Genomic DNA, 27,481 nt, shown 5'->3' with positions numbered 1-27,481 from the left:
TTTATACAAATAGACAATATAATTTCTTAGACATTGATGCCGTAACAGTAATGGAGCGAATTGAATTGTACAAAATTTTGTAATGTAACATAAAACATAAAATATTGTGTATGAATTAATTATTAATAAAACGAAAGACACTTTTGGGACAACCTAATAAAGGTGTCCGAATATTAAAGTAACGCGAATATCAGACAATGTTTTGTTTAAATCGTATTATTTAACAACTATTGTAATTTATGTAAGTAAAACTTATACTATATACCTTAATAGAATACTTGATTATGTTTTTTATTTGTTTGATTAGGAACGAAGTTATGATGTAACAAAGTAAAAATCTCACAGTGTCCGAATATTAAAGTTACTCACTGTACCTACTTATCTTACCATTTAATTTTTCGGAAGAAACACTAATGTATTAAAGAACTCCGCAATACAACTTCTGATTTTTATTAAAATAATCAAACACATACATTTATTTTTATAAATAAAACAATCAATTAAAAAAAAATGTTACATGTATACTAATATAAAAAAAAAAACAAAATGTTAGTAAAAACTGTAGTATACTATTTATCATATGGTTGGAATAGTTATCTACAGAGCTCAAATTCCTTAACCTTTTAATTCGTCTTTCGACTCATACTACAGTCCCGATTTATACTCGATGATACATGTGTGCGTGCCCAACATTCGAACAGTAGAAAGTGGGCAGAAACATTTGTTGATTGCCTGGTCAGTGTCGCATCTACATTCTCCATTGTCCTACCCGTTCTTTTCTCCAATAGTCCGAGACACACGAGTTATCGTCAGTTTTGAATTACACGTTCGGAAATCTGGGAAAGAGAAGCGAGGGCGAAGTAGGCAGAGTACCATAAACTTTATCGTGGAAAGATGACTGGGTGTGTTTTAACTGATTATTAAGCTTCCTTCATTCTAAGAAAGAAATGTCTAGAGAATGTTGACGATCGTATAAAGTTAAGGTTACGCGGGATAAATCGGAATGGCCACATTCTTGGGATTGAGGAGAAGATATCGTAAACGAAGAAAGGGGAAAGATTGGTGAGCAAATACATGACAGATACTATTGTGTATATAATAATATGGTTTATTTATGTAAGTTTGTTGCATTGGAAGTATTAGGAAATAAAAACGTGGAGAATCTCCGTGTTTTATTATTCCTGCGACGCGTTTCTTCCATCGATCATTGTTAACCTTCGTCTGTTTACTTCTTAACAGGGTTACCACCTGTTCTATTTTCGGTAATTCTACTTTTTAATGTCCATGGCCTATATTCTACCTTTATGAATACAAATTATGAATTTTCCTGTAAATTGCAATTTGTTTTCATATTAAGATGGAATAATATAGAATATATATGTATATATGTCTCTCTATATATGTAATACAGAATGTAAATTGATGTATACAATGAGCGATCCAAGTATAAGTTTGAGCGGCTGAATTATCGCGCTCGTTGTGAAAGCCGCATTAAATATCTTCCACCGTTTCGAAAATACAGTACGCAAAAGTATAGTTTTTGTATAGTTTCAATAAAAGAAGTATAGAAGAGGGTTAATGAAGAGATGTAGGATGCAATAAGAAAATAGATCGAGAAAATAATATTAAAATAATAAAGTATGTATTTTATAAAATTTTAATTCAATATTTAATGTCTCATGTCTACAAAAATAATTAGTATTTGAACAGTTTGAATTAAATAAATTCGTCAATGGTAATTATAAATGAAAAATGAAAAGTAACATGACAGGATATATTGATTATTACACAGGTTATTACATTATGAAACTTCAATTTATTATGCTACAATGAATGACAATAAAATGTATTACCTATATGGTAAAATAAATAAGGCAGTGTATGCTTTTTTTTTGCTTTCTTTTCTGAATGTTTAACACATCCTATGCTTAATATTACCATCTCTCAAAGACCACACCAATATACCAAATGCTGAGAGTTTTTGTCAGACTCTAGCACAATGTGTTCTTTGTTGACAGCAATGTTACAATCTTCGTTATCCGAATACTTTAGCAAAGTAATTATATTAGTTAGTTCAAACGGCAGTGGTTATGAGAACCTCTCAATTAATACAATTTACATGTAATTACACAGTACATTCGCAATGTTCTTGGTAATACAGAGATGATAGCATTTCAGAAAATAGCACCAGAAATTATTTTTGGAGTAATTACACGTCTCAAATCTTTATAATAAAGTGGAATGTAAAATATATTAATGGAAACAGGAAAGTCACAATAATGCAATTAATGTTAATTGTACATGTGATTTTTCTGTATCATATACTATTTGTCAAGGTAATATTTGAATTTTTATTATTGAGATGTATTACATAATTTCTTTGGCAAATATCAGCAATATCCATTTTAAGAATATCTTGAATTAAACGAAATTTATACAAATTTTGTAAATTTTAGTAACATGAGTACATAAGTTCAAAACAATTTTTATGTCTCGCTGAAATTTTTAATAATACTTTAAAAACTAGGAGCAATATTACAGTTTACTTTTAAAATTTAAAGTTCCTTGCATAATATGTTTTATATTGCATGAATTATTAAGAGATTTTTAGATGTACATTCTTTAGTGTTTGGTACAATTTTAACACTGGATATAAAACAATAAGTATGCATGGAACATTTTTTAGATGATTTACAATTAAACATGGAAGCAATTTTATCTATGAAATTAAATTATTTATTTGCTATTACCAATTAAATATTTTGCAACACTACAACTAATTTATAATGAAAAAACTAAGTCTTTATGTGTGACGTATTTCTATTACATATTATTGTTATTTTAAATCAATTAATATATCACTGTTAGACATTGGACATGTATCATGACATTAGTTACATAAATAGTTGTGTATTGTATTCATAAAATTAGATATATAAAATTATTTTATCTCGAAAATTTGGTATTTACATTATTAATGATCACGTGATAGGATAATGAAAATCATTTTGTTAATTCAATCTACACACAAGGGTGTAATATACAGAAAAATAAATACTATGTAGTGAGCATTTCTAAATTTCAGTCTTTTCATTTCTATCTTCTAATAAATTTTAAATAATGATAATAAAAAGATTCAGCAATGATTTTAATTATGAATTTACAAATTAAGAGTGAACCTATTGTAATTAATTAAAGACATTTTCACATTTGAAAATTCTGATTAACACGAATGTAATAAAGTGTGAAACTAGTTGACATCACTTTTCAACCACACTGTATTACATTTTCGTACTATTAATGGCATATCATATTCCTAAGACAGGTATTACTTGTTAATCACATAACATTCTTTTAAGAATTTCCTAATTCAAATATGTGTACTCTATTTGTGTACCTATATAAATAATTAAAATTGATTAAAGGAAATGATTTGCAAACATAGTTCTCACGTGAATACTATGTATATGCTCATTTAATATAGGAAGAACCTTGTTACTTGCATTCTAGCATGTGTCAGAATCTTTTATCTCACATACATTATCTGGTAACTACCCTTTCACAGTTACAGTATGAATCACAACCAGTATACGAATCTAGAATGTAAGGTTTACATATAATATTAACTAATATTTATACAGATAGTTTCTTCTGTGTATATTTAAGATTTTTACCGAGGTATTTCACATTTATAATAGTTTTCAATTATGTCCACTTTTGCATTATCAGTAGAATGAAAACCTATTTGTTATTATTTCGCATATGGCTTATAGCTTTGGTCAAAATAAATTGAAGAGCATGTATTATATTGCAATTGTACCTTATTTATAATAACTAAACTCGATCACTTACATATAATTTGTCTATCTGCTTCAATTATAGTTAATTAAACGTATTAATATAAACAACAACTACTAATTCTGAATAACTCCATAACACTGCAATGCCTTATTTTTTTAATGGATATAAAAATTGTATCAATGTACATTTTCGTTATATTAAATAAATTTTATATCCATTCCTATAAGGTCATTGTGTTAAATGTTATTCTAAATGGTAAATATTAATCTAATACACTAAATTATTCGTGATTTTTAATTATAATCATTTTTAGTACCTATCAATTCATTTATACATTATAGTCAGAGCTATAAATTGAGAAAATAACATAACAAAAGATATCTAGTATAAATTATTACTGAAAATAAAATATGTACAAAGCCAAAAGTTCCTAATATGCAACATATAACATTGTTTATAAGATTTGGAATGTATTTACAATATTTTTTTTATGAAATCAATTTATAAGCTTTTATCAATTTCCTAACAAATTCATTATTGATATTAATAATCAAAATTATGATTCACGATGAATAATCATTCAAAAAAAGAGTTACAAAATTATGCAAAATTACTTTGCCAAAGTAAAATTGTATTTTTCTCTAAATATTTTTAAAACAGGGCACATATGTTTTTTATATATGCGTGCTTGAACCTATGCATCAAGATATGTCTATGTTCAAAGTATCTGTTCTAAAAATCTTTACTTAAAGAACTGTAAAAATCCAAAGTAATAACTGGTGCATATGAAGAATTTTTAGTGCATTTTACATTATAACATTTATGAAGCTGTTACCGTGTGAATGTACAATAAAATAATTTGATATAATGTACTGTAAAATACCATATGTAAAAAACTATAGTTAAGTACGTATTATATTAAATTACCATCATCTTTGTATAACCAGTGTTTGCAAAGTTTTGTTGATATGAAATAGTATACCTCTTCAAGGTATAACATATTACATATTAACCCAGAATTTGCACAAGTACTCCATTAAAATTGACTTGCAAGAAAAATAAATTGTTTATAATTTTATGAAAATTAATTTGAATGTATCTATTTTCTCGTTATTATTTTTGTTTTCTGTTTTTTTTGTTTGTTTGTTTTTTTTTTTTTTTTTTTTTTTAAATAAATATCGCATCCAAAAGACAGAAATAATAAATAAAGTAATTTACATCGATATCAAAATTTTTGATGAAGAGAGGTCTAACATCAATTATTAATTATACATAATGAAAGCCAATGTGATTATAATAATTTACGATTTCGTATTTAGAGTCGAAACGAACAGTTTCAACAGTTTTCTTTTAACTTCCTACTAATACTTCTCTGTTTGTAAGTTTTATGCACTGTTACATTTTGCCGCGACTTTAAACACTGAAATTTAAATATAACTTGGTTTCTTTTTTTTGTTAATATTTTGTGTGATAATAAAAAGTACTTCTTTTTAATAGCCAGCAGCAGCAAAAACCAAAACAAAAGTAAGAAGATACTATTTCAAGTTACCATGTGACTTAACAAGTATAGGCAGTAACCTTTTTCAGAGTAAATATACAAAAGAGTTTTGTTATAATAGTGCTAAAGATAGTAACATGGCTTTATAGCATGTCAGTTTGGTTAGCAACATGATGAACTTTCTCGTACGTTGTCTTGAACTCTTCAAACCTTTTCATTTCCTTGAGCAAGTCCTATACATATTATATAGAAATTATGAAATATTTCATACCAACAGAGAGGTTATGCTCTTCAAATTCCAGCATAGACCAATTGAAGAGCCACAAGCGACAGCAAAATTTAAACAAAGACAAGTAACATAAGGGGGAAACCAAGTTTTATAACATTCCTCGGTAGTAAATAAATAAACATTAGGAAAAGAAACGGCATAATGCATGCATGAAAAAATAGATGTACAGTAATTAGTGAAATAAAACATATTTACCTTTGGCAGTGATTTTCTATCGTAGCACTGAGCGTATTTTCCTACAGACCGGCTCAGTTGAACATAAATGTCGCATAATACTTCTACAGGAAAATCCTTCGTAACGTTAACAGTATGTTGCCATGCACTCTCTAATTCATTCTTATCTACCACAAGTTTCTCGTTTTCTTCGAATTTTGCTAGACTAGAATCACTTTCAATAGCGAACGATAATTCATCCATACTTTCTCGTCTAGACGAAGAATTAGATCCACTATTTTCTACATTCTTATCTTCTTCTGTGAAAGACATCTCCATACTTTCATGTTCATCGATGCGTTGATCGTTCACGTTATTGGTCTGAATTCCTTGTACCTCTTTCAAATTCTCATTTTGCGAATCATTTTCGGAATCCGAATTATCAAACAAATTTACGTGCCCGTTTAAAACACTGTTCGCTTCGGTTTCGAATTCTTGGAATTTGTCTAAATCGATGCTCGTTGTTTCATTGGTAATGCAAACCTTGGTGTCGAATGTAGTTACGGTATCATCGAATGCAATTTTTTTCTTTTTATGAACTTTCTTCACGTAACCTCTGGCCCAGGCAGGTATTCGACGCTTTCTAGAATTACTAAATCTTTTGCCGTTTACGACAAGAGAATGACTAGGACTTCCTGTATCCTTCTTGTATGTTCGTTCGGTCGTAGACGCGGAATGATCTGTTTTTGTATGGTTTTTATTTTCTGCGTGGTTATACGTGCTATCGGTAACTCTACGGCTCTTGGAGATCTCGCGACACTTGTCTTCGAAGTCAGAATCCAATTCTGCTTTTATCAATGCGTATGCATTATCGCGGAGGGAGCACGCGCGATGTCTTATCAACTTGTCCGCTGGATCTCTGCGAAAGAGCACAATAGGACATATAGACAAATGGCAAAAAAATGCGTCACTAGTGAAAAGCAATGTGAACTAAGATGAGTGGTCTTCAATAATATAAATTTTTATTTATATTTATAATTACTGAAGTATATTTGAGAAATTGAAGACCACTTTAACTACGGAGCAACAACAGCAACGGATAAACAGGAATGTCAGAACTACCTCTTCAATATTCCAAGGGAAGGCCTATCACGTAAGCTGACATGAAAACACACAACATGAATGTCAGTATGAACTTTAGCTCCATTATTTATATTTATATATATATATGCTATATATGCGATGAACAATATAAAAAAGCGCCTATACTAATAAATATAAATAATAGTGTGTAAAGTACAAATCTTTTAAATACTTATAATCTTTCGATCGGAAAATTACGATATTTCTGTTGTTTGTCAAAGCATTCAAAATTTGTTTGAATAATTCAATAAGGAAACGGAGTTAATATGAACAAACTAAATACTTTTGTGCTTAATTACACTTAATATTTACATGTATATTTTTAGTCAATGAGTTTTAAAAATTTCATAGATATACATTAAATATACTGACCTATCAGGATTATACTCCAAAGCATTCCTACAAATGAGATCGATATCGTCAAGAAAATCTCGAGCGCAAAGATAACAGTGCATATCGATTTTCGTCATCATTGTTTCTAAATCCATAGGCTGTTTTATTATCATATTGTAATCTGGTACCTCCTCCGTGTCCACCGGTTTAGTAAACATGAAAAATCTATAAAAACAAAGGAAGCTCGATATCAGTTAACATTTCGTAGGATATATAAAAACAAGAAAGAAATGTATACAAATACTCACTGTCTATTCCTCGCGAGTTTCGCGCAAATCTCCCTCAAAAAAATTCTCAACTCTCTCAAGGAAACTTCTTGCTTTTCGTACATGACCTTCTTCTCTTCTTCCGTTAATTTCATTGGCATAGGATCTGGCGCTAAAGGAAGCTCTTCTAAAACTTCAACTTTGTCGTCCTTTATTTTTGGCGGCTTCAAGCTTTGAACCATGAAAATATGTCGGAAGAATTTCGATCTTTGTTCCGCTGTTGGCGTTTTCATCCAATAAACTTCTCCGCGAAGCTCGCTAAAGAGACTTCGCAGTTGGCTAGGGAGGTCTTGATATGTTGTATCACTCGTAGCTAGGATTAAGATAGGCAACGAAGGAGCGAGGGCTGCGATACGACATAAAAAAACCGCTTTTACAGTTTCAGGTACAAGTGGCCACCACTGATCTATCGACCGTATATAAATTATGGACGGTACGTTCCTGGCAGCTTCATTAAATACCTGCGATAGGAAATGAACATAGTCATGTAAATGGGTACTTTATTTAATTATCTTTGTACTTATGGTCAGTAACCGACCTGCACACAGGTTTCCTCCGGAGATCGTCCACTTTCTGCAAAAAGAGTGCTAACGTCTAATGTTTGAACTGGTAGATGTTCCATATGATACAATAACGCTTGTGCTAAGTGTGGCCCTTGACCTTCTGATAGATTCCCTCCAGAAATTAGTAACCTCGGACGATGTAATCCCGTGCTAATTTTTACTCTGACAGAATATAATAATATTAAATTACACTGTGCGATAGTATTTTATTACATCGTAAATACTGAGATCTTATTACTTTGCCATTGTAGGATTGACTCCTTGAGGAAATATCCCCTTTATCGAACTGAGTAACTCTTCTAGCGGAGGTCCTAATAGGGGTTCCATAAAAGGTTGTAATTTTCTTCGAGAACAAGGTGATACTCTTTGTGACGATGGTATAAGCATAGAACTAGCTTGTATAAAATCCCGTTTTTTTACCTGCGTGGACCATGTGATTTAGTATGGCGAATAGTTAATTATTTATTTATTATACATTAATAAAAACGTACTGAAACTCGTTCAGGATCTAAAAGTAATCTGCTGCTAGTCATATATATTTGAGGGTATGTTCTTCTCAAGCCCTGTAAGACTGCCTCGGTACATAAAGCTCGTAAGTCTGAACCACAGTAACCAGTTGCTTTTTCAGCTAGTACTTCTAACAATTGATCCGACGGGGGATTTTTCCATTTGCTAACATGAATTTTTAATATCTCTAGTCTTTCTTTCATAGCAGGCAAAGGGAAAAATAATTCCCGATCGAAGCGACCGGGTCTACGCAATGCTGGATCAATAGCGTCTATTCTATTTGTTGCTCCAATAACTATCACCTGTTGCAAATCGAACGAGGAATTTTTAATTAATTAAAGAGACATATTTCGTTATTAACATATTCCACATTGAATATTTTACCTCTCCTCTATCACTGAGACCATCCATAAGCGCCAAAAGAGTAGATACAATACTAGCGTGAATCTGATCTTGCTTCGTACTTCTAACAGGTGCGAGGCCATCTATTTCATCAAAAAATATTATGGACGGTTTCATTTGTTGAGCCTGCTCAAACAACAATCGCAATTGGCGTTCGGATTCTCCAACCCATTTGGATAAACAATCTGCTCCCTTTCTCATAAAGAACGCCATTTTCCTACTGCCTTGACTACATTCATTTGCCAATGCCCTAGCTATTAATGTTTTACCAGTTCCTAGACAAATATTCCATATAATTATGTAGACATTTATTTATATATCTATAAACGCTATAATTTGTTTTAAATATACCTGGTGGACCATGAAATAGCACTCCCTTTGGCGGAGTAATATGAAAACGTTCGAAAACGTCTGGATACATCATAGGAAAAACAACCATTTCTTTAAGGCAGTGAATATGTGACTCCAAGCCTCCAACATCATTGAACCTAATGTTAGTATCTAAAGTAATTGGATTTATATCTGCTTTACGATCTGGTGGTCCACCTTGAGGTATTGCCGATTGTCTATTACAAAGTTCATAAAATTAATAACTTATCGTACAATAACGTCATCTTCGATCGAATTTTTTTTTTAATCTTACCTTGCTTTCTTGCTTTTCTTCTTATCGTAGCGTTGAGGTTCTGAATCGCTAGAGTCACTAGAGCTTGTACTTTTGCTTCTATGTTTACGCCTCCTCATGGAATTACTAAGAACACTTCTAAGCGCTTTTATAGATCGTCGAACTGGTTCTACGTTAGCTTGAAATCTATCTACAGCTGGCTTTTTTTGTCGTAAACTGTACTTTCTAGGGCCAGGAGAATCCGAAGATTCACTTAAATCACTATCTACCACTGTAAAATAATCGATTTATAAATAATAACATTACGTTAGATTTAGGGAAAAAAAATAGTCACATGTGTGTATCAAAACGCAATCTTCGAACCTGTAAGCTTCTTACCCCTCGGTAACTGTCGTTGTACTGTCCTTCTAGTTCGTTTAATGCGCGTGTACATATCTTCATAGCCCTATAAATCAGATTTATATGTATCAAAAATTCAAAATGAAACTACATATTTATCTATATTAAAATAATTTTAGAAAATCATTTTACATCTTCGTTTTCGGAATTATCATTGTTTTCCACTTTCTCGCTTTCTTGTGAGCTGTCTTCATCAGCTTCGTCTTGATCCACTTTAGGCTTTTCATCTTTTTCAACTAAATTTCCACCAAGTCTTGTTACAGGCCCTTCTTTAAGTCTGCTAGGACTATCAGATTTACTCGTTCTACACACAAATTTGTTCAATAAACATATTTATTCATACTTGAAATGTACAAATTGTATTCACAGATATTTACCTTACATCTTTTTCTACGTGTGATTTACTTCTTGTCTCTATTTTATCCTTATGCTCTCTGTCTGTTCTTTCTCGCTCTTGTCTATCTTTAAGTTCCCTAATATCTTTTTCTTGCTCTGTTTTTTCTCTAAGATCACGATCAGACCTACCTCTAAGCTCTCTACTACTTTGTCTATCATGTTCTGTTCTTTCCCTTATATGCCTTGATGAATTCTTGTTAGGAGGATGATTTTCACGTGATCTGAGAGGCATACGCTCTTTGAGATCACGTTTTCTTTCTGGAACTTCATCCACCATATCTTTATCAGATGAAGAACCATGTTGTTGAAACATAGGATAACCTTTTAATGTTTGTGTTCCTAAAAAATATTACAGATACTTCAAGAAACATAATAAATACTAGAACTTAAAAATAGGAGGAGAATGTAAGAAATCTTTCAGATCTCAGAGTAACATGTGTATAGTAGAGTGATTCTTATCTTTTGACCTCAGCCTTGCCTAATATATTTTACATTGTACATTTATAATTAATTCTAAACTGCTCCAAAACAAATTATCTGTTAGTGAAATCTGATCAGACAACTATTTTTAATTTTTAGAACCAAATATGTTAGATATACCATAAAACATTGCACAAGTAATTTTATATTAAATGTAATTTAAGAATATTTTTTACCTAAAATCCAACTAGTATTAAGATTATCATATGTTTGCATTCTGTTACGGGTACTACGACGAACGCTTGAATTATTCATAGATATATGGGAATTACTGGTCGAATGTGACCTTAAAGTACGTAAACTTTTAACCCGTCTAACATTAGAGCTAAGACGGCGAGTTCTTGGAGAAAAAATATCTTCTTCTGTATCCATTGAGTCCAATGCAACATCATCATCTGACATTATCTAAAATGTATTGGTTATAAATTGTCTTTAAATTTAAACTAATTCAATCATAAATTAATAGTTTTACTAAATACACATGACAATACAAATTTATTATAAAATGGTATATGTTTGATTATTTTCAGGTGTACAGGGTGGTCTACAAAAAACAGAGTACTGACACTCCTGGTTTAGAAAATATAAAAGAGTTTGAAAGAAACATTGATGTACAATAATTCAACAATTTCATTGTTGCCTGTATCCTCTACTGATACTTTTTTTATAGCTATCATTATTTGCAACTTTTTGCCACATATTAGTTTATATTAGTTTAAGATGTTTGTTTACATGTATGATTGAAGAAAAAATTGAATTTTGAGAATAATAAAAATACAAATATGATGTAACACTATACAAAGAATGAAAAATGTTAAAAAATAAACTTATTCTGCACTGTGAAGATAAGATCAAAAGACAGTATCATTTGACAATTAACAGGTGTGTTTTCTCATTTTTTTTTCTTTTTTATATAATGGGAACACCGCCCACTTGAATGCTTTTTTGAAAAGGTAAAAATCATTAAAATAAATAGAGAATATTCCTCGATAAGGGGCGACGATAAAGCCTGATAAATGATCGCGTCATATGTAAAATAATAGAAATTAGACCATGCACACTGTCTATAGTAATAATAAACAAAGCACCATGGAAGCAATTAGTGTCTTCTCGATACAGACGAATTTTAACCTCTGCGATCCTTCAACATTCGAAACGTTCGATAATTAACGCTTCAATGCGCGAATTACCTTCATCTGGCCAGTTCTTGCTGCCAATTTTTCTTGAAATTAAAAACAATACTCGAACCGTCCGTCATATGCCTCGGGTAAAGTAACACCACTTTCTCGATCGAGTGCACGTAGCGCATGCACACTAAGCCTTCACAAAGGTCGTCTTACGATCGACTATCACTTAAAATTATTGTACGTTAGAACGTGACGAACGAAAAATTCCATAACGCACATCACAACTGAAACGTTCATGGATAGAAAATTGTTTTTCTTTTGCCGGGTGGTTATAAAATTTGTATTGGAAACAGTCCCTGCATATGCGAACTCATACTGAAATTAGCTGTAAACGTATCCGCTGACCTAACCTAACCGTTTGCCAACAGTCCTCACCTCGAATAAGTATACAGGGTGTTCATCGTAGCGGTATCCGCAATTATTGAGTCGACTGTTTAGCGAATAAAGATACATTTGTTCAACTGAGAACAAATGTACCGATCAAATATTGATTTAGACATTGATACTGAGAATGTCAACTTTTTAGTACTAACTGACGATTAACTGAAAAACTGCATGAAATAGAATAACGCAATGTTCGAAGATAACGCAAGGAAATGATTGCGAAAATTGATGCACATACATTACATTTTATTTCTTTGATTAGAGAAAATATAATATTAAATATAAAACGTGTCGATCATATGATACTCTTGGCCTTGCAGTCCCTTCTTCTGTACTATATTTCCTCCATATCTATTGTATACTCCTTTCACTTTTATATATCCTATACCTCATCTGTGATCTTAGAATATTAATATTTTTTAAAGAATTTCGCATTTATGCTTATACTTAGTATACACTACTTAGAATTATGAATTAATTAACACTTCATTAGGTGGTTGAACATAGAAAAGTATGATGGGTTTGGGACGCCTATGGTATTTACTATTTTATACAGTACAAATATATGAGAACATAGAATACATTTATATTGGTTTAAGAAAGTACCTATAAGACTATATTAAATAAGTACAATAAATTTGATAGTACAATATAATAGATACAGTTAGACAACGTATAGCGTAATAAATTATCTACTACAGCATACTACAGTGTATGTAGCATAGAACAGGTATGTACACGTATATACCGCTGTCATTATAATTATTGTATAGCCACATGTAAACATTATTACATTTCCATAATTTCTTTCGTTTACTCCAGTTTTCTGTTACATTAGTTGATGGTTAAGAAAATTGATCAATTATTCTAAATAATATCGTAAAAATGTTTATACATCCCTTTAATACATATGTGTGTTCTTTTTAAACACTTCGTGTCCTATCATCTTTAAGTTGTAATAAACATTTAATAATAAACATTTATTGTTATATGATTATGAATCATAAGGTTATTAAAATTCTTGTGTTTAGCATATATTTTATGTATCAACATCATTTTTATTCTACTTTAATTGTAAGCTAATATTACATTGTTTCCTTTTGTAGGTTATGCAAGCTGTATATCGCATAACACATTGAAATTTTAAAACATTATAAACAACCTGTACAAATGTATAGCTGTCAGAAAGTCTTCTTTAGAAACAATACACCTTTTTTTCGTTCGTTGAGTGCCCAGTTTGGTAAGAAAATTGATTTAATATTTATTTACAAAATAATGTTAACATTACAATATTCGATTACTCTTTAATTCGAGCCTTCATTAACTCATAAAATGTTTCATCATTACAATAAAATAATTGTTTATTTCTAGATAAAGTTTGTAACAGGATCATGTCTGTCCAAACTGATATTATTGATCAAGATGCACAGACTCTTCTAAATGCCAATAAAAGACCCATAGCTGATTCGCATGACGAAGTTGAAGTTGACGTCAAAGTACAGAAGACAGAAGAAAGTACAGATGTTACACAAAGAGTTAAAAGGAAAAATTTTGTGTTAATGATGGGTTATCTTGGTAGAGATTATTTTGGTATGCAAAGAAATCCTGGTACAAAAACTATAGAGGAAGATTTAATACTTGCTTTGTTTAAATCTAATTTGATTACAAAGGATCAGTTTGATGACATTCGAGAAGTTAGATTTCAAAGAGCTGCACGTACAGATAGAGGCGTGTCAGCTGTCCGGCAAATTGTTTCTCTGAGACTACGTAAGTAATGCATAAGAACAATTTGGCTTGTAGTTTCAAAAATATTTAAGCATTATTAATTATCTTTTATTCCATTTGTCTTTTAGCAAATCATGCAAATAAAGATGAAATAAATAAATATCTTCCAGAAGAAATTAGAGTATTTGCTGTAAGGAGAGTAACAAAAGGTTTTAATAGCAAAAATCAGTGCGATGCGAGAACGTATAGATACGTTATGCCGACATTTGTTTTGGCTTCTGAAAGTTCAAATTTTTTACAAGTCAATGAAGACGATGTAGTAGATCCAGAAAAACGACTGGAAGAACTTCTAATGATAGATGGGAAACCATATAATGAATTTCGATTGACTACAAATATGCTTAATAAATTAAATGAAACTCTAAAGCTATTAGAAGGTACACATAATTTCCATAATTTTACATCAAAAATGTAAGTTATTTTAAATGGTAAAATATCGTTATATCGTAAGTAAGAATCGAAAAATTCTATGAATTCCTTTACAGAAAACCATTGGATCCACGCGCTCGACGTTACATAATATATTTTCGCTGCGTCGAAACATTTGTTGCAAATGACATAGAATTCGCTGTGTTGGAAGTTAAAGGACAAAGTTTCATGTTACATCAAATTAGAAAAATGGTTGCTTTGATAGTAGGAATTTCCAGGAATATTATTACGAATGATATGATAAAAGACGTGTTTTCGCTAGATAGATTTGACATTCCTATTGCACCAAGTCTAGGATTGAGTTTACATCATGTAAGTTACTAAAATTGAACGAAATCTTTGTCGATGAATTGTCATAATTTATATATGAAAATTATATTTTCGTATCTTTAGGTACATTACACGTATTATAACGAAAGATACGGATCAGATGGAATTCATGAAACTCTGGCTTGGGAAGATTGCGACGAAGAAATAGAACAATTTTATAAAGATTATATTTTAAAAAGTATTGTTGACATAGAATCTTCTGAAAAAACGTGTTTGAATTGGCTGGCAAGTTTTCTTACACCACAGAGGTTTGCATGTAAGGATTCTAGTGCATCATGAAAATATGTTTTATTCTAAATGACATTGTATTTATATGGCAAAACTATATTAAATACGTTTCTGGATAAATATTGTTTATATTACGATGTAGTTTAATTTTACATTTTAAGCATTGTTAAGATATTTTACTGTAAAATGTCATTAAGTTATCCTTATTCGATTATTGATTATAATAATCCTATCGTTCGCTTTCTTGTTTCTGTTATCTATCGAGTAGTATGAGAAATATCAGTTGTATGTTATTTACGTCTTTCTTTCAAACGTAATCACCGAATGAAGATTGCTTCATAGAAGCGGTAAGTATTTCCTCTTAAAACACACGTACGCACACAAATGCGAAGCAGTTTCATCCGCGTGGATCCACGGTTGCTTCAGACGGGTAATCCCAGATTGATAAGTAGTGAATAAATAAGCGATTCGCCACCTTTTTCGGATTTACTTTCGTTATTATGAAGACTATGACAATTGGATTTATTTTAATAATTGCATGTAAGTAAATGTATTTATATTGTATGATAAAGTCAAAGTATAATTTAAAAAATTGAGCATTATTTATTTTAAGTATTTTAAAGAATATATTATTTGTCAAGGAATAAATATAATCAATTTATTTTGTTTCATTCTTATATCATTCTTATAATAAAATACAGTAATAAATATTACATATACATCTAGCTCCAAAAACCAGTTTAACAATGACCTTGAACTCTTGAAAGGAAAAGTTATATATCATGTATTACAATGAAGTATAAATACTTACAAAAATAATTTTTATTGTACATATAATCTTATTTTTATAATGGGAAAAAATGTAGGTTGGCAATAAAATGAAACAGGAGCAAAAAAATATATCTTTATTTTTTAAACAGGTGCAATAGAATATGGATACGGGCAAAATAAGTTGTGTGGGTGAGTAGAACAAATTTTACATAACATACCTGTCTGACTTGTAGTAAATAACATAAAGTGAGTCAGTAATAAATTGTTTAATAATTGAAAATGACAAATTGAGTATTATTTCTTGTCAACAGCTTGGACAAATTTCAGTGTAAAAATGAACATTGCATAGCAAGTGAATTGTTATGCGATGGGCGAGCAGATTGTGAAGATGGGTCTGATGAAACACGTGAAGAATGTAGTAAACCAGGAATAACATGTCCTGGTTATGCATTTCGATGTGCATATGGTGCATGTGTAGATGGAGATAAGACTTGCAATGGAGTGAAAGACTGTATCGATAATAGTGATGAAACAATATCTAGGTGTAGAGGTAGCCAGCATAATTCATCCACAACATGTTCAACAGATGAGTTCAAATGTAGTAATGGAGAATGCATTTCTGCAAGTAATTTATGTGATGGTACTCCTGATTGTGCAGATAAATCAGATGAAACATTTATTCAGTGTGGGTCCATTGCGTAAGTTTCCAAATCAAAAAACAAAAAATTAGAATTTATTATCTCATTAATACTTAATTATTTAAAAATTTTTATAGCTGCTCACAGTTACTCTTTCGTTGTCACTATGGTGCCTGTATCGATGGTAATTTAAAGTGTAATGGAGTCATAAATTGTGCAGATAGTTCCGATGAAAATCCGGAATTATGTGGAAGTGTTACAGAAAAATCGCCAGACACTGACACATCTCCTTGGATTCCCTTACCTACAAGAGAATTTTGTAATGCACCACCACAGCCACAAAATGGTTACAGAAAATTGCATAAATCACAATGTTCTATTCAAGAGAATTGTGATATTGAGGAAGGTACTGAATTACAACCAGGTGCATATTTAGTTTACACCTGTAGAAAAGGTTATAAAATCAAAGGCTCACCTGATGTAGTTTGTGGTGTGGGAGGCAAATGGTTGAATATTCCGATTTGTGAAGGTACGCAAATATAATGCTAAGTCTAAATATATACTTGTCTGTAAATGTCATGGATAATTTGTTGTATTTCAGAAATACGTTGTAAATCTTTATTGTCAACTTCGGTAACCGCTTGGTGTAAATACGATGATCAAGAAGTATCATGCGACTCTGCTTTGCCTCGTACACAGGGAGAAATGTCTTGTAGGAATAGTTATCGCCCGGATATAACGTCCCCTTTACATTTAACAGTTAGATGTAACGAAAATGGACAATGGGAACCAGAGCCGATGCGATGTATCCCAGGTCGGCCAGCAATAAATATTTACGTTAACGAAACTTCTATCTCATTGCAAACCGATATACAGAAAAATAATTCTACATTGATACAAATATTAGACGATAAGATCATTATTTACAGTAATAAGGACAAACAAATTAAATCGAACGTTGATGTTACAATTAGTAACGAAAGTAAACGTACAACTATTATCACATAATATTAAGAATATGAATTTAATCTATGTAACAGGATACGAATAATTTCACAAAGTATACTAATATATGTAATTTGAAATCTGCAAAATGAACTTTCTTATGCATATTGAGATAATTCACATATAAATCGTAATGTATACAAATGTTGTAACAAAAGAGTATTACACATTTTTATTTATTGCCATTTATCAGTTAAAGTTATTATGTTTATATGTTTAATAAATATGTTGACGTTCTTATTTGCCTCTGAATTTGTTACCTACTTCTGTGTAGTACTACTAATTTAAGAAATAAATGTGAATTATCTCTCGCAAATTACTACAATTTACATAGTAAAGATTTATGTTTTAGAATGCGGTATTACACATCCAAATGCTACGCCTCTTATCGTAAATGGAACTAGACCTAATATCACCGAGTTTCCATGGCATGCCACAATTTACAGAGCAGAAGCACCTGACGCGATTAAAGAATTTATTTGTGGTGCAACTATTATTCACGAGAAACTTTTAGTAACTGCAGCGCATTGCGTATTCATCGAACGCACTAAGACATTAGATGACCCGTCAAAGTATTACATATTAACGGGAAACATTTATAAAGATTACGATTCCATTCTTCACAATCCATTGACTGTGAAAAGGGCTAAGGTATTTACATTTATACTATTTACATTGTTTAAAAATGATACCAATGATCGTAATTTTTTTTATTTCAGGTAAAAAATATATACATCGTGTGTAACTATTTGGGATTAGAGGGAAACTATGCTGGCGACATAGCTATATTAGAAATTACGAAACCATTTGTATTTTCATCTTTACTGTTACCGATATGTTTGGACATTTACCATCAAGTCGAATTAGAAGTTGGAACTTTGGGAAAAGTAGCAGGATTTGGCAAAACTCAATTTGGAACGTATAGTTCTATTTTGCAATCCCTTACAGTGCCGTACATCCCTTTGAATCAATGCTTATCGTCAAGCGATCCTTTCGAAACTAAACGATATGTTACGATTGATAAATTTTGCGCTGGATACACGAATGGTTAGTAAAGAAATTACAGCAATTATTTTCTGTTTTGTTGTGAAATGTATTAAAAACATGACGATTTTAGGATCGTCGGTATGTGATGGCGATAGCGGCGGCGGATTAGTTGTTCAAAGTGGAAATCTATGGTATTTGAAAGGTATTGTTAGTGTTAGCCTTGGCGTGAAAGTAACAGGAGCAGGTAGAACTTGTGACAGTACTACATATTCTCTATATACGATAGTGTCCCGTCATATGACATGGATACAAGACGTTATCCTTAGATTACAAATAAATAAATCATTTCCTTCATGTTTTACAGTACCATAATTTATATAGGCATATTTGGAATTTGGTATTGGCATTATCATGTATCATTTTACAAATAGTCGATATAACGGAATAATAAGGCACAGACTATACGATATTAAAAATAATATTTTGAATGGATTCGTGTAAAATCACATATTTTATACGATTAGGTTATATACTCTTACAGAATGCATTTATATAAAACCTTAATAAATACTATTATATTACAAGAAATATTTGTATGTGAAGCAATTTAAAAAATAAAACATGATGTAAGTAAATAAATGGATATACATGTATTCTATTAATAAAATTTTGCTAATAATTTATTGACATTCACAGATCACACATATTCTAGGTTCCTTAATGTTTCTTTGTTACGAACATTTCGCGATGATGACTCAAATGAAGCAACATTAGATGTAGGAGTACCTAAAAAATAAAATTTTACAAATTATATTGTAACAACAATTAGAATGTGTCATATTTGTAGCATTATAAATCTTACTTTCAACTTGCAAATTTTTTAATCTTTGTTCAAGTTCATCAATATTAGAACTTAATTTTTCACTTGGTATTGAAGGCAAAGAGTCTTCATCAAGTTTCATTAATTCCTCTAATTCTTGTTCTAGATCAATATCGGAAATATCGTTTTTCAAATTCTCTGATAACATAAGTTGTACTTCGTTTTGTTCTTCCAAGGCCTAAAATTCATAGTTCATTTAGATGAAAACAAAGTGATAAATTGTTACCTGCCAGGTATTACATTACCCACCTCTGACAAGTTATCCATAATATCTTTGACATTAGATTCTGATATATCGCTTTCGTTTAATTTCTTTAACACATCAGATCCTGTTTTGTAGGCTGACAATACAGCAGTGTTTGTATGAGTATTCTGAATACTTAATACAAGGGATCGAATGTTCTCAAGAGTCTGCACTCTTTTTTCAATGGTATTTTCTAACTCGAATTTTTTTCTTAAATGTGTCTTTGCCATTTGTCTTAATCCTTTTGCTAAGTAAGATTTGGACTGATTAATGATATCGATTTTTTTTTCTTCCATGAGATGTATCTCGTTTACAAGCTCATTTTCTTGTTTCTCTAATTTATACAGTGCTTCCTCAATTTCTGTTATATTATCAGACGAGTGTACAGCAATCTTAATTAACAACTCATTTTCATTTATATTATTTGTAAAGACCACTTTTTTTTTACGTCTTAACCATATTAAAACTAACATGACAGTATTATCAGATATATTTTTGTTCATTTTAGATTTACAACTTTTTAGTACCTCAGAAAATGGTACAAGAAGATTTTCCTTTTCGTCTTTCAAAATAAAAAATATTGATTCTGCTAATTCACTAATAATTTGCAAATGAATATATCTAGTTTCTTTATTAATTTCATTGCTTACAACGTAACTTTTAACTTTTGAAAATGACCATACAAACGGTCTCTTTACAAATATATCAATTGACCATGATGTCCAAGAATCGCATGGTTCTTTTAAAAATTCAGTTTCTGGAATTATTTCACCATTTCTGTAACATTATTCAAATTAATAATCTATAATTATGTACAAACTATCAAAGCTAGTAGAAACAGAATTACTTGAGCAGTTCTTCAACAACAGATGTCAAACAAAGCGGAGTGCAACCTTTCCTTTTAAAAGCAACATTTAAGTCTGCGATAGAGAAACTGGATTGCATGTTATGCTTCAACCATTCATATATTAGGTTTTGCCAAAACTTGTATTTAGATGTCCAGTCTTGTGGATTGGCAGATTTACTTCGAAAAGGAGAAAACAAAGCATTCATTCTTTCTTCTTCGTTCCAACATTTTGGCATTTTATCAGGCGGTAATGGCAAATTATTATCCATAGCTTTAGTTTCCACAGACATTTTTCGACTACATGGAATTATTTTCAAGTTAAGTTATACTATTATACATTGTGTTGTTATGATATAATGGTTAAGAGTAATACTTGCCACTTTAAAATATCAATCTTCTGTCACATGTAATTAAAATATTCCTCAAGTATTGCTAATTTTCTAGTGTTCACAATAAGATGTAAACATTTCATTATTTAAAAATGTCATCGAAATCATTCTAAAGACGTAAATATTAGAAGTGTGCACTTGTGTATGTACTCTGACTACACAAGTACACTGATATATGTACACTTGTGTACTTCAGGACACCAAATATAGATTAGCAGCAACATTCAGAGACTATTGTTGTGAAGATTTGCGTCAAATTTCCTTTCAAAAGAATTGTAATAGTCTATAGTTTACTATACTAGTGTGTATAATATTGTTCAAAGAGATAGACGTGTGTAGGTCGCTTTGTAATATAGGGGCGGCTATTTCCCGACATTCGACTGCAACTTGTAAAGGTTTAGGTTATTTTCCGACATTCGACCGCAACGGGATACATAAAAAGTGGTATGCAGCTACAGCTACAGTACGGGCTTAGCAATCCCGAGGTACCCTAGCTAGATAGGAGCCAGTGGAGCTTCGACCATACATACATGGACTCAGTACTATTGTACTGTATGTATACATGTATCATATATATATATAATACATACACATATGACATATGTATATCGTAGCCTATGGTCACTTGCGCCACGAGTTCGGGATTTTGATAACAGTTTTCTAGTAACTTTCGTATGGAGTTGGATCTCCTTATACAGTCTTCATGAGAGTTACATTACCGGAGTTATGTAAGGAAAAGTAACGTCAAGAAAAATTTGTTCATCGCTTTGTTCATAGATTGCGCCACCAGAGAGTGAACAGTTGTCGTCCTTGTCGCACATTTATCTTTCTCTCTCGCACATTATCACGTGTAACTTCCTTGTCTATTCTGTTCTCCTGCTACCTCCGTTTGAGCTTCACGAGCAATGAAGAGATTGCGCCACTTGCACCAAACATAGTAGCCGAGGGAATTTAGACATGAAACTACGCTAGGAGTCCACGTAGTAAGTGTTAGATTAAATTTTATTCTCATTAAATTTATTACTCCATATCTTTCAATTCCCATTCAATGTACAACTTACAACCACACTCACCACCCTCTTAAACAAACATTTCCCACTAACTGAGCTTCAGAATACCCATAAATCGACTGCCAAGAGTCACCCCCAACAGAAACAATCTTGAAACCATTCTACAAAACCCCTGTTTACCATTTCTCACTCAAAATTCCTCTCCAGATAAGAATTTTCCCCACCTGTCGGTGGCCACGATCGTGATCAATGCATGATGTACAGTCGACGACAGATAGTAATGCAATCACGAGCCTGGAACCGTGCCCATTATCCGTCGAGTTTCACCGATAGCCGATTTTTAAGAGTGTCGGCGCTCGTATCACTCTCCAGTCGATTGACCTTATCACTGGCTGCCAGATTAGCGTCAATCGCGCGTACGAGTGTTCCTGCCAGTGTCAGCCGATCTGGTCCCGCGCGTAGCTCGCGTTGGTCGTCAGGAAAATGACGATCACCGTGGTCCAGGCGAAGCTCGCCTCGATGATCGCCATCGGGGTGGGAAGTTTCGTCGTGGGGGTTGCTCCAGCGTGCTTCGTTTCACGCGTACGCGACCTCCAGCAGAGGTTGTTCCTCTCGTGCACCCTCTGCTTCGGGGGTGGAGTGCTGCTGGCCACCTCGATCCTCCACATGTTGCCAGAGACGAGGGAGTCGGTACCGCAATACGCAGAGCTGCTATTCTCTTGCGGATTCCTTCTGCTCTACCTCGTGGACGAAGTTGTGCATTATTTCTGGGGCAGCGAGGAAGAGCACAGCCCTGAGCAGCGATATGAGAACAGGCACGGAGTCACGGGGAACCAATTGTATGTAGTATACAGGGTGTCCCAAAAATGTTGTCACATCTTGAAATGGGTGATTCGGGAGGTGATTTGAAACAACTTTTTCCTTAGCGAAAATGTTGTCCGAGGCTTCGTTGAGGAGATATTAACGGAAAATGTTGACCGATCAGAGCGCGCGTATACCGTTGGAGCGCTCTGATCGGTCGACATTTTCCGTTAATATCTCCTCAACGAAGCCTTGGACAACATTTTCGCTAAGGAAAAAGTTGTTTCAAATCACCTCCCAAACCACCCATTTCAAGGTGTTACAACATTTTTGGGACTGTAGTATTAGGTTGGCTAGAAAGTTGTCAGGTATAAATAAACAGCGATTTGAATCGTCTTTGTCCTCTTAGGACACCCCTTTGTTTCGAGCAGTAACTGTACTGTCGCTGGAAGGGATCTTGCGAGGTCGTAAAGTCGGTCGGACATTGATCTTTACAACTTAAGTTGACCGCAATTAGTAATGTGACACCTTTTTAGACAAGGACAGAGCTAGACTTTTCGTCCAGGGCCGTATGGTATCAGAATTAGGATGTTCATCATATTTCAATAACTGTTTTCTTCTTATGTATGTTCACACATAATTCTGTTGGCCGATTTATTGAAAATACTGTGGTAGGTAGGAACTTAGTTAACCAATCATCGCCAAGAGTGTTGGATTATCAATACGCTTAACGAAGAATGAACTTATTGTTCTTTGTTCAAAATTGAATCGCCGTTCTCCGAAGTGTTTCACTCCTACGTACCGCCGTCGATACTTTGTTTTAAAAGTCGAACTGTGGCGACCTGAAACATAAACACTCGAGAGAGATGAGAGGACCCGGATTTCCTTCTAGGGTCGAAGTTTTAGTTAGTTGACCATGAGATCTCTTTTAATATAGAGTGTAATTAATTATTTACAACTCCCATCTCTAACAAAAAGTTGTCGGTTTTTCCAATTTTACACCCCTGTCGTCCTACGGATCAATTACCTGGGCCAATAAACCAATAAATACTGTTTCGGTTTACGACCTCACAAGATCTCTTCCAGCGACAGTAACTGGTGTAGAGCCTTGTAGTAGTAGAGATGGAAGGCAGGTACCATTTCCCGGTGAACCTGTCAATTTTGGATGTAGAGATTGTTATGAAATTCAACTATGTTGCGGTCAAGACGAATTTAGAGGGAGTTTATGTCACCATTCTGCTAGATTTGTAATTTTTGACAAGATATGAGGTTTTAGTGGTTTTGAAGTACGTTGTGGTTAAGATGAATTCAGAGCTGATTTCACTAGTTTCACGTTGGACAAATCATTCTCGTCTCGTTCGGTATCTAGCATGTTTGCACATTGCATAACCGTCTTAAGATATCCACTGGACTGGTCAGCAGGCGTGTAGCTATTTTGGTATTATCAAATGGGAATAACGATTATGGCGATTCTAGAGTGTGCATCGTTCAACGAGCAAAATAAAGGGAGGAACGTAATTTCATTGAACGGAGTTCATACATTATATTAGTTCGAGACGTTTTTATTCCCAGAGAGTAAATATGATCAGTACGTTGGTGATTGTAGACGAATATTAATTTTCAATGACTTATGTTCGAGGCAGATATATTTGATTGATAAGGAAGAAGCTTTTAATTTCTTTAATGTTTTTAAATTGTCGCGTATCAGGCGACTGATAATGGCGGGAGAAAAGACATCAACTGTGAAGAACGAGATGCGAATCAACACCTTTAAAATGAAAACGAAGTAGCCTTTTCATAAAAAAGCAAAATATTACAAATACACGAAAAGTGGAGAACAACTGGCGTAAACAATACACCAACGTGAATAATCGAACATTTCATTCTTAATTACTCGATAATACGATTGAAGTGTTCAGCAAACGCCTGATAATGGAAGACTGAGAAGAAATTCGATGGAAGCCGCGTTTAATCGCGTTATTCTTTCACTCTTTCTCTTCCGTTGTCTGGTCGAGCGCTCGAAGGATTTTTGCACGCGGGAAAACGAACAAAAGTTGGACGCCACGTCGAAAATCGATTTATCTCTCGATAAGTGCGACTGTTAGATACCAATCGAAGTTAGATATCTTTCAGGCGTGATATACCCGGCCGTGAATTTACAGGTAGCCATTTTTCTTTGGTCTGATGTCGAGAGAAATTTTTTCTTTCCTTTATCACAGTGTTTATTGTGGTTTATCGCTATTATTGCACATCCCAGATGCTCTCACGTCCAATCAAATGGATGAATAAAAAAATTGGTAGAAGTAATAAGTGGATTTATTGAACTTTGAAAAATACAAGGTTTAGAATTAGGATACATTTGTTTATTTATTTGAAAGCATGGATCTTTAATTTGAAAAATCTGGAAAAATTCTGTAACGTATTCCTCGTTTAAAACGTCTCCAATCATGTTCAAAATTGATCTTATAACAATATAATATAAAACCGCTATATCTCTTTTAGAAAATTTAGGGCAGAGTTTGAAGAAGAAAAAGATATTTCCTCCCCAACAATATTTGCCCTAAGAGGCTTCCACAACCCCTTGCAATTAACTTGGACAACCCAGTGTACATTGTACATCAATATTAGTATGCCATTAGACCTCCAAAACCGAAGAATATCTTTCCCAAAGGTCGCGACTTCTCCCCTCGATTACCATCAGTAAATATTTATCTTCCCTTAAAACATTCCAGAAAAGGGACTCTCCCCGAAGTAATTAGCTTCCGTCACAGTAAGAAATCTGGATTCCTCCTCATTAATTTATACTACGGGCAATTAGAAAATGGAATCCTGGATTGCAGCTATGGCGCGACGACGAGGACCATCGGGAGCGTGCACGGACCCGAGGTCAATCCGAAATCACTTTATCAGACGAATCTCGATGGACATGGAACGCACAGTGGATGGAAAAGCAGCACTTACGGGATGACGCAGTACGCGCCTAATGCGCCACCTTGTTTCAACGAGGAGGCCACGTTTTTGTGCCATGTGAATCATTCCAAACCGTGCCAGGAGTCTAATACCAACTTGATGGGCCTTTTGCTGGCCCTCACGGTGCACTCGATCCTCGAGGGACTGGCGATCGGTTTGCAGAAAGCCATGTCAGAGGTGACTGTCAACATTCATCTGTATAAACTCGTAAAGATGCCTGAGGATTTGATTAAAAGACAGATATTATTTTCAGGTATTACTTTTGGTGGGAGCAGTGTCCTCTCACAAGTTCGTCGTCGGTTTTTGTTTAGGATTGGAGCTAGCAGGCGCCAACAGCAGCCTTTGCAGGCTACTTTTAGCAATTTTCTTTTTCTCCATCGGGTCTGCAATCGGAATAGGAATCGGAATGATAACGCTCCGCGTGAGTACCTTACAACTATAATATTCCATGTACTAATAAATATGTTATAAATAGCCATACATATACTATACAATGATATATAGAATATTGTAATTTAATATAATATAAAAGAACACTCAGTCCAGATTTACTGTTTAGAGACAGAAATGTGATAATAACAGAAATGATAAAATTTTTGGATTCGAGCAGTTGGACAAGAGCTGGATGGACTTCGCCTTTCCGTTTTTGCAAGGTTTAGCTGGTGGCACGTTGCTCTACGTGACAGTCAGCGAGATACTTCCCAGAGAGAGGGCAAGATGGCATAAGAGCGAGCGACGTTACGCGGGTATTTTACAGTTCTTCTCCGCGTGCGTTGGATTCACTTTTATTGCGCTCTTGAACAGTTACTTGGCCACGTGAACACTTCTCAGGCTATTATTCAAAGTTCACAGAAATTGTCCGTAAAAAGAACTCGAATGGAATGGAACAATGGACTGCGAAGAACTGAAAAACAAAATAAAAAAGAAATAGACAAAACATAGGAAGCTTCCCAGAAATAAATTTGCTCGCGAAGCTATCTTTGTTCGTGTATAAATATGAGACACTAGTACCTACATGTGACGGCTATTGGGAATATCGTGTCGGACGGAAAGAGAGATAGGGTGGAGAGAAATACGTATTTTAAATATTGTACAAAAATAGAACCATGCATCGGAATCGATACGACGTTTTAGTCCGCGATCATCCCTTTTTTCCTGTCCGTTTACAGTCTGCTCTCCCCGAGTCAATTTGACCTACGTCGAACTTGTTTTTAAACTTACAATCTTTAACGATTATTAGAGCAGGGTTAATAAGGATAATTGTATAGATAAACTGATTTGCTCATTCCCGCTTCATTTTCAGAGATACAGTAGTCTGGTTAACAGATGTGCACTGTGTCAAAGGGCCAGCCATCTCTTGAACCTGTATTAAACAATTTTTTCTTCAAAAGCAATTCACCCAATAAAAGATCTGCTTACTGGCCTCCGTTATACATACTTTAAATAATAAAAAAATAATTTTTATCCCGACTTTTTAAATAAAATGGCCACGCTGGGGTTAATGGGTGAGGAAAGTTCGTCTTTGAAGATTCGTCCAGACGTGTCTACCTCTCGACACCCATCCTCCTCTCGAAATAACACTGCTATAACGTGCATTATGAGAGGTTTCACACAGACAGTTGTGCTGTCCTTTTCGCTGAAATAACTTCTAACGAGATGAAGTTTCCCGAGGTTCTGCGCCTTC

The 27,481-nt window shown here is 33.2% G+C and overlaps 5 protein-coding genes across 13 annotated transcripts; 3 read left to right on the top strand and 2 right to left on the bottom strand.

The window, feature by feature from the left end:
• Positions 1-700: 700 nt before the first annotated feature.
• LOC128890200 (ATPase family AAA domain-containing protein 2-like) lies at positions 701-12,245 on the bottom strand. 5 transcript variants are annotated; one of them, XM_054148476.1, is made up of 16 exons: positions 12,103-12,245; positions 11,089-11,317; positions 10,414-10,771; positions 10,169-10,340; positions 10,001-10,082; positions 9,659-9,908; positions 9,367-9,581; positions 8,998-9,290; positions 8,598-8,915; positions 8,345-8,526; positions 8,082-8,268; positions 7,526-8,004; positions 7,257-7,442; positions 6,864-6,899; positions 5,784-6,660; positions 701-836 (listed from the first exon to the last, which is right to left on the bottom strand). In XM_054148476.1, the coding sequence occupies exons 1-16, from the start codon at positions 12,106-12,108 to the stop codon at positions 810-812; spliced, it is 3,897 nt and encodes a 1,298-aa protein (XP_054004451.1). In that variant the 5' UTR covers positions 12,109-12,245; the 3' UTR covers positions 701-809. The 5 variants fall into 5 exon arrangements, with proteins under 5 accessions (XP_054004451.1, XP_054004453.1, XP_054004448.1 ...); XM_054148478.1 differs by lacking the exon at positions 701-836 and adding an exon at positions 1,069-1,327; XM_054148473.1 differs by lacking the exon at positions 701-836 and adding an exon at positions 1,368-5,532.
• LOC128890208 (pseudouridylate synthase 1 homolog) lies at positions 783-15,389 on the top strand. Of its 5 annotated transcripts, XM_054148495.1 has the most exons (7): positions 783-1,062; positions 11,443-11,794; positions 13,590-13,723; positions 13,855-14,250; positions 14,337-14,679; positions 14,754-15,009; positions 15,091-15,389. In XM_054148495.1, exons 3-7 carry the CDS (start codon positions 13,654-13,656, stop codon positions 15,304-15,306), a joined length of 1,281 nt encoding a protein of 426 aa, XP_054004470.1. In that variant the 5' UTR covers positions 783-1,062; positions 11,443-11,794; positions 13,590-13,653; the 3' UTR covers positions 15,307-15,389. The 5 variants fall into 5 exon arrangements, with proteins under 5 accessions (XP_054004470.1, XP_054004473.1, XP_054004474.1 ...); XM_054148498.1 differs by lacking the exon at positions 11,443-11,794; XM_054148499.1 differs by lacking the exons at positions 783-1,062; positions 11,443-11,794 and adding an exon at positions 11,839-12,179.
• Positions 15,390-15,524: 135 nt separating this feature from the next.
• Positions 15,525-19,045, top strand: LOC128890202 (modular serine protease-like). The gene is made up of 8 exons (XM_054148481.1): positions 15,525-15,795; positions 16,176-16,215; positions 16,338-16,724; positions 16,802-17,193; positions 17,266-17,478; positions 18,022-18,320; positions 18,389-18,716; positions 18,787-19,045. The coding sequence occupies exons 1-8, from the start codon at positions 15,756-15,758 to the stop codon at positions 19,026-19,028; spliced, it is 1,941 nt and encodes a 646-aa protein (XP_054004456.1). The 5' UTR covers positions 15,525-15,755; the 3' UTR covers positions 19,029-19,045.
• A 73-nt stretch (positions 19,046-19,118) lies between these two features.
• LOC128890206 (charged multivesicular body protein 7) lies at positions 19,119-20,943 on the bottom strand. Its single transcript, XM_054148492.1, has 4 exons — positions 20,628-20,943; positions 19,786-20,557; positions 19,519-19,714; positions 19,119-19,442 (listed from the first exon to the last, which is right to left on the bottom strand). The coding sequence occupies exons 1-4, from the start codon at positions 20,915-20,917 to the stop codon at positions 19,354-19,356; spliced, it is 1,347 nt and encodes a 448-aa protein (XP_054004467.1). The 5' UTR covers positions 20,918-20,943; the 3' UTR covers positions 19,119-19,353.
• A 1,490-nt stretch (positions 20,944-22,433) lies between these two features.
• Positions 22,434-27,220, top strand: LOC128890209 (zinc transporter ZIP1). The gene is made up of 4 exons (XM_054148500.1): positions 22,434-22,865; positions 25,668-25,974; positions 26,051-26,218; positions 26,408-27,220. Exons 1-4 carry the CDS (start codon positions 22,510-22,512, stop codon positions 26,615-26,617), a joined length of 1,041 nt encoding a protein of 346 aa, XP_054004475.1. The 5' UTR covers positions 22,434-22,509; the 3' UTR covers positions 26,618-27,220.
• The last annotated feature ends 261 nt before the right edge of the window (positions 27,221-27,481 follow it).

Source organism: Hylaeus anthracinus, unplaced genomic scaffold (assembly GCF_026225885.1).
Source record: "Hylaeus anthracinus isolate JK02 unplaced genomic scaffold, UHH_iyHylAnth1.0_haploid 12000, whole genome shotgun sequence".
Taxonomy (NCBI): Eukaryota; Metazoa; Arthropoda; class Insecta; order Hymenoptera; family Colletidae; genus Hylaeus; species Hylaeus anthracinus.
Note: the sequence above shows the minus strand (reverse complement) of the source record. Positions and strands in the feature narration are given on the sequence as shown.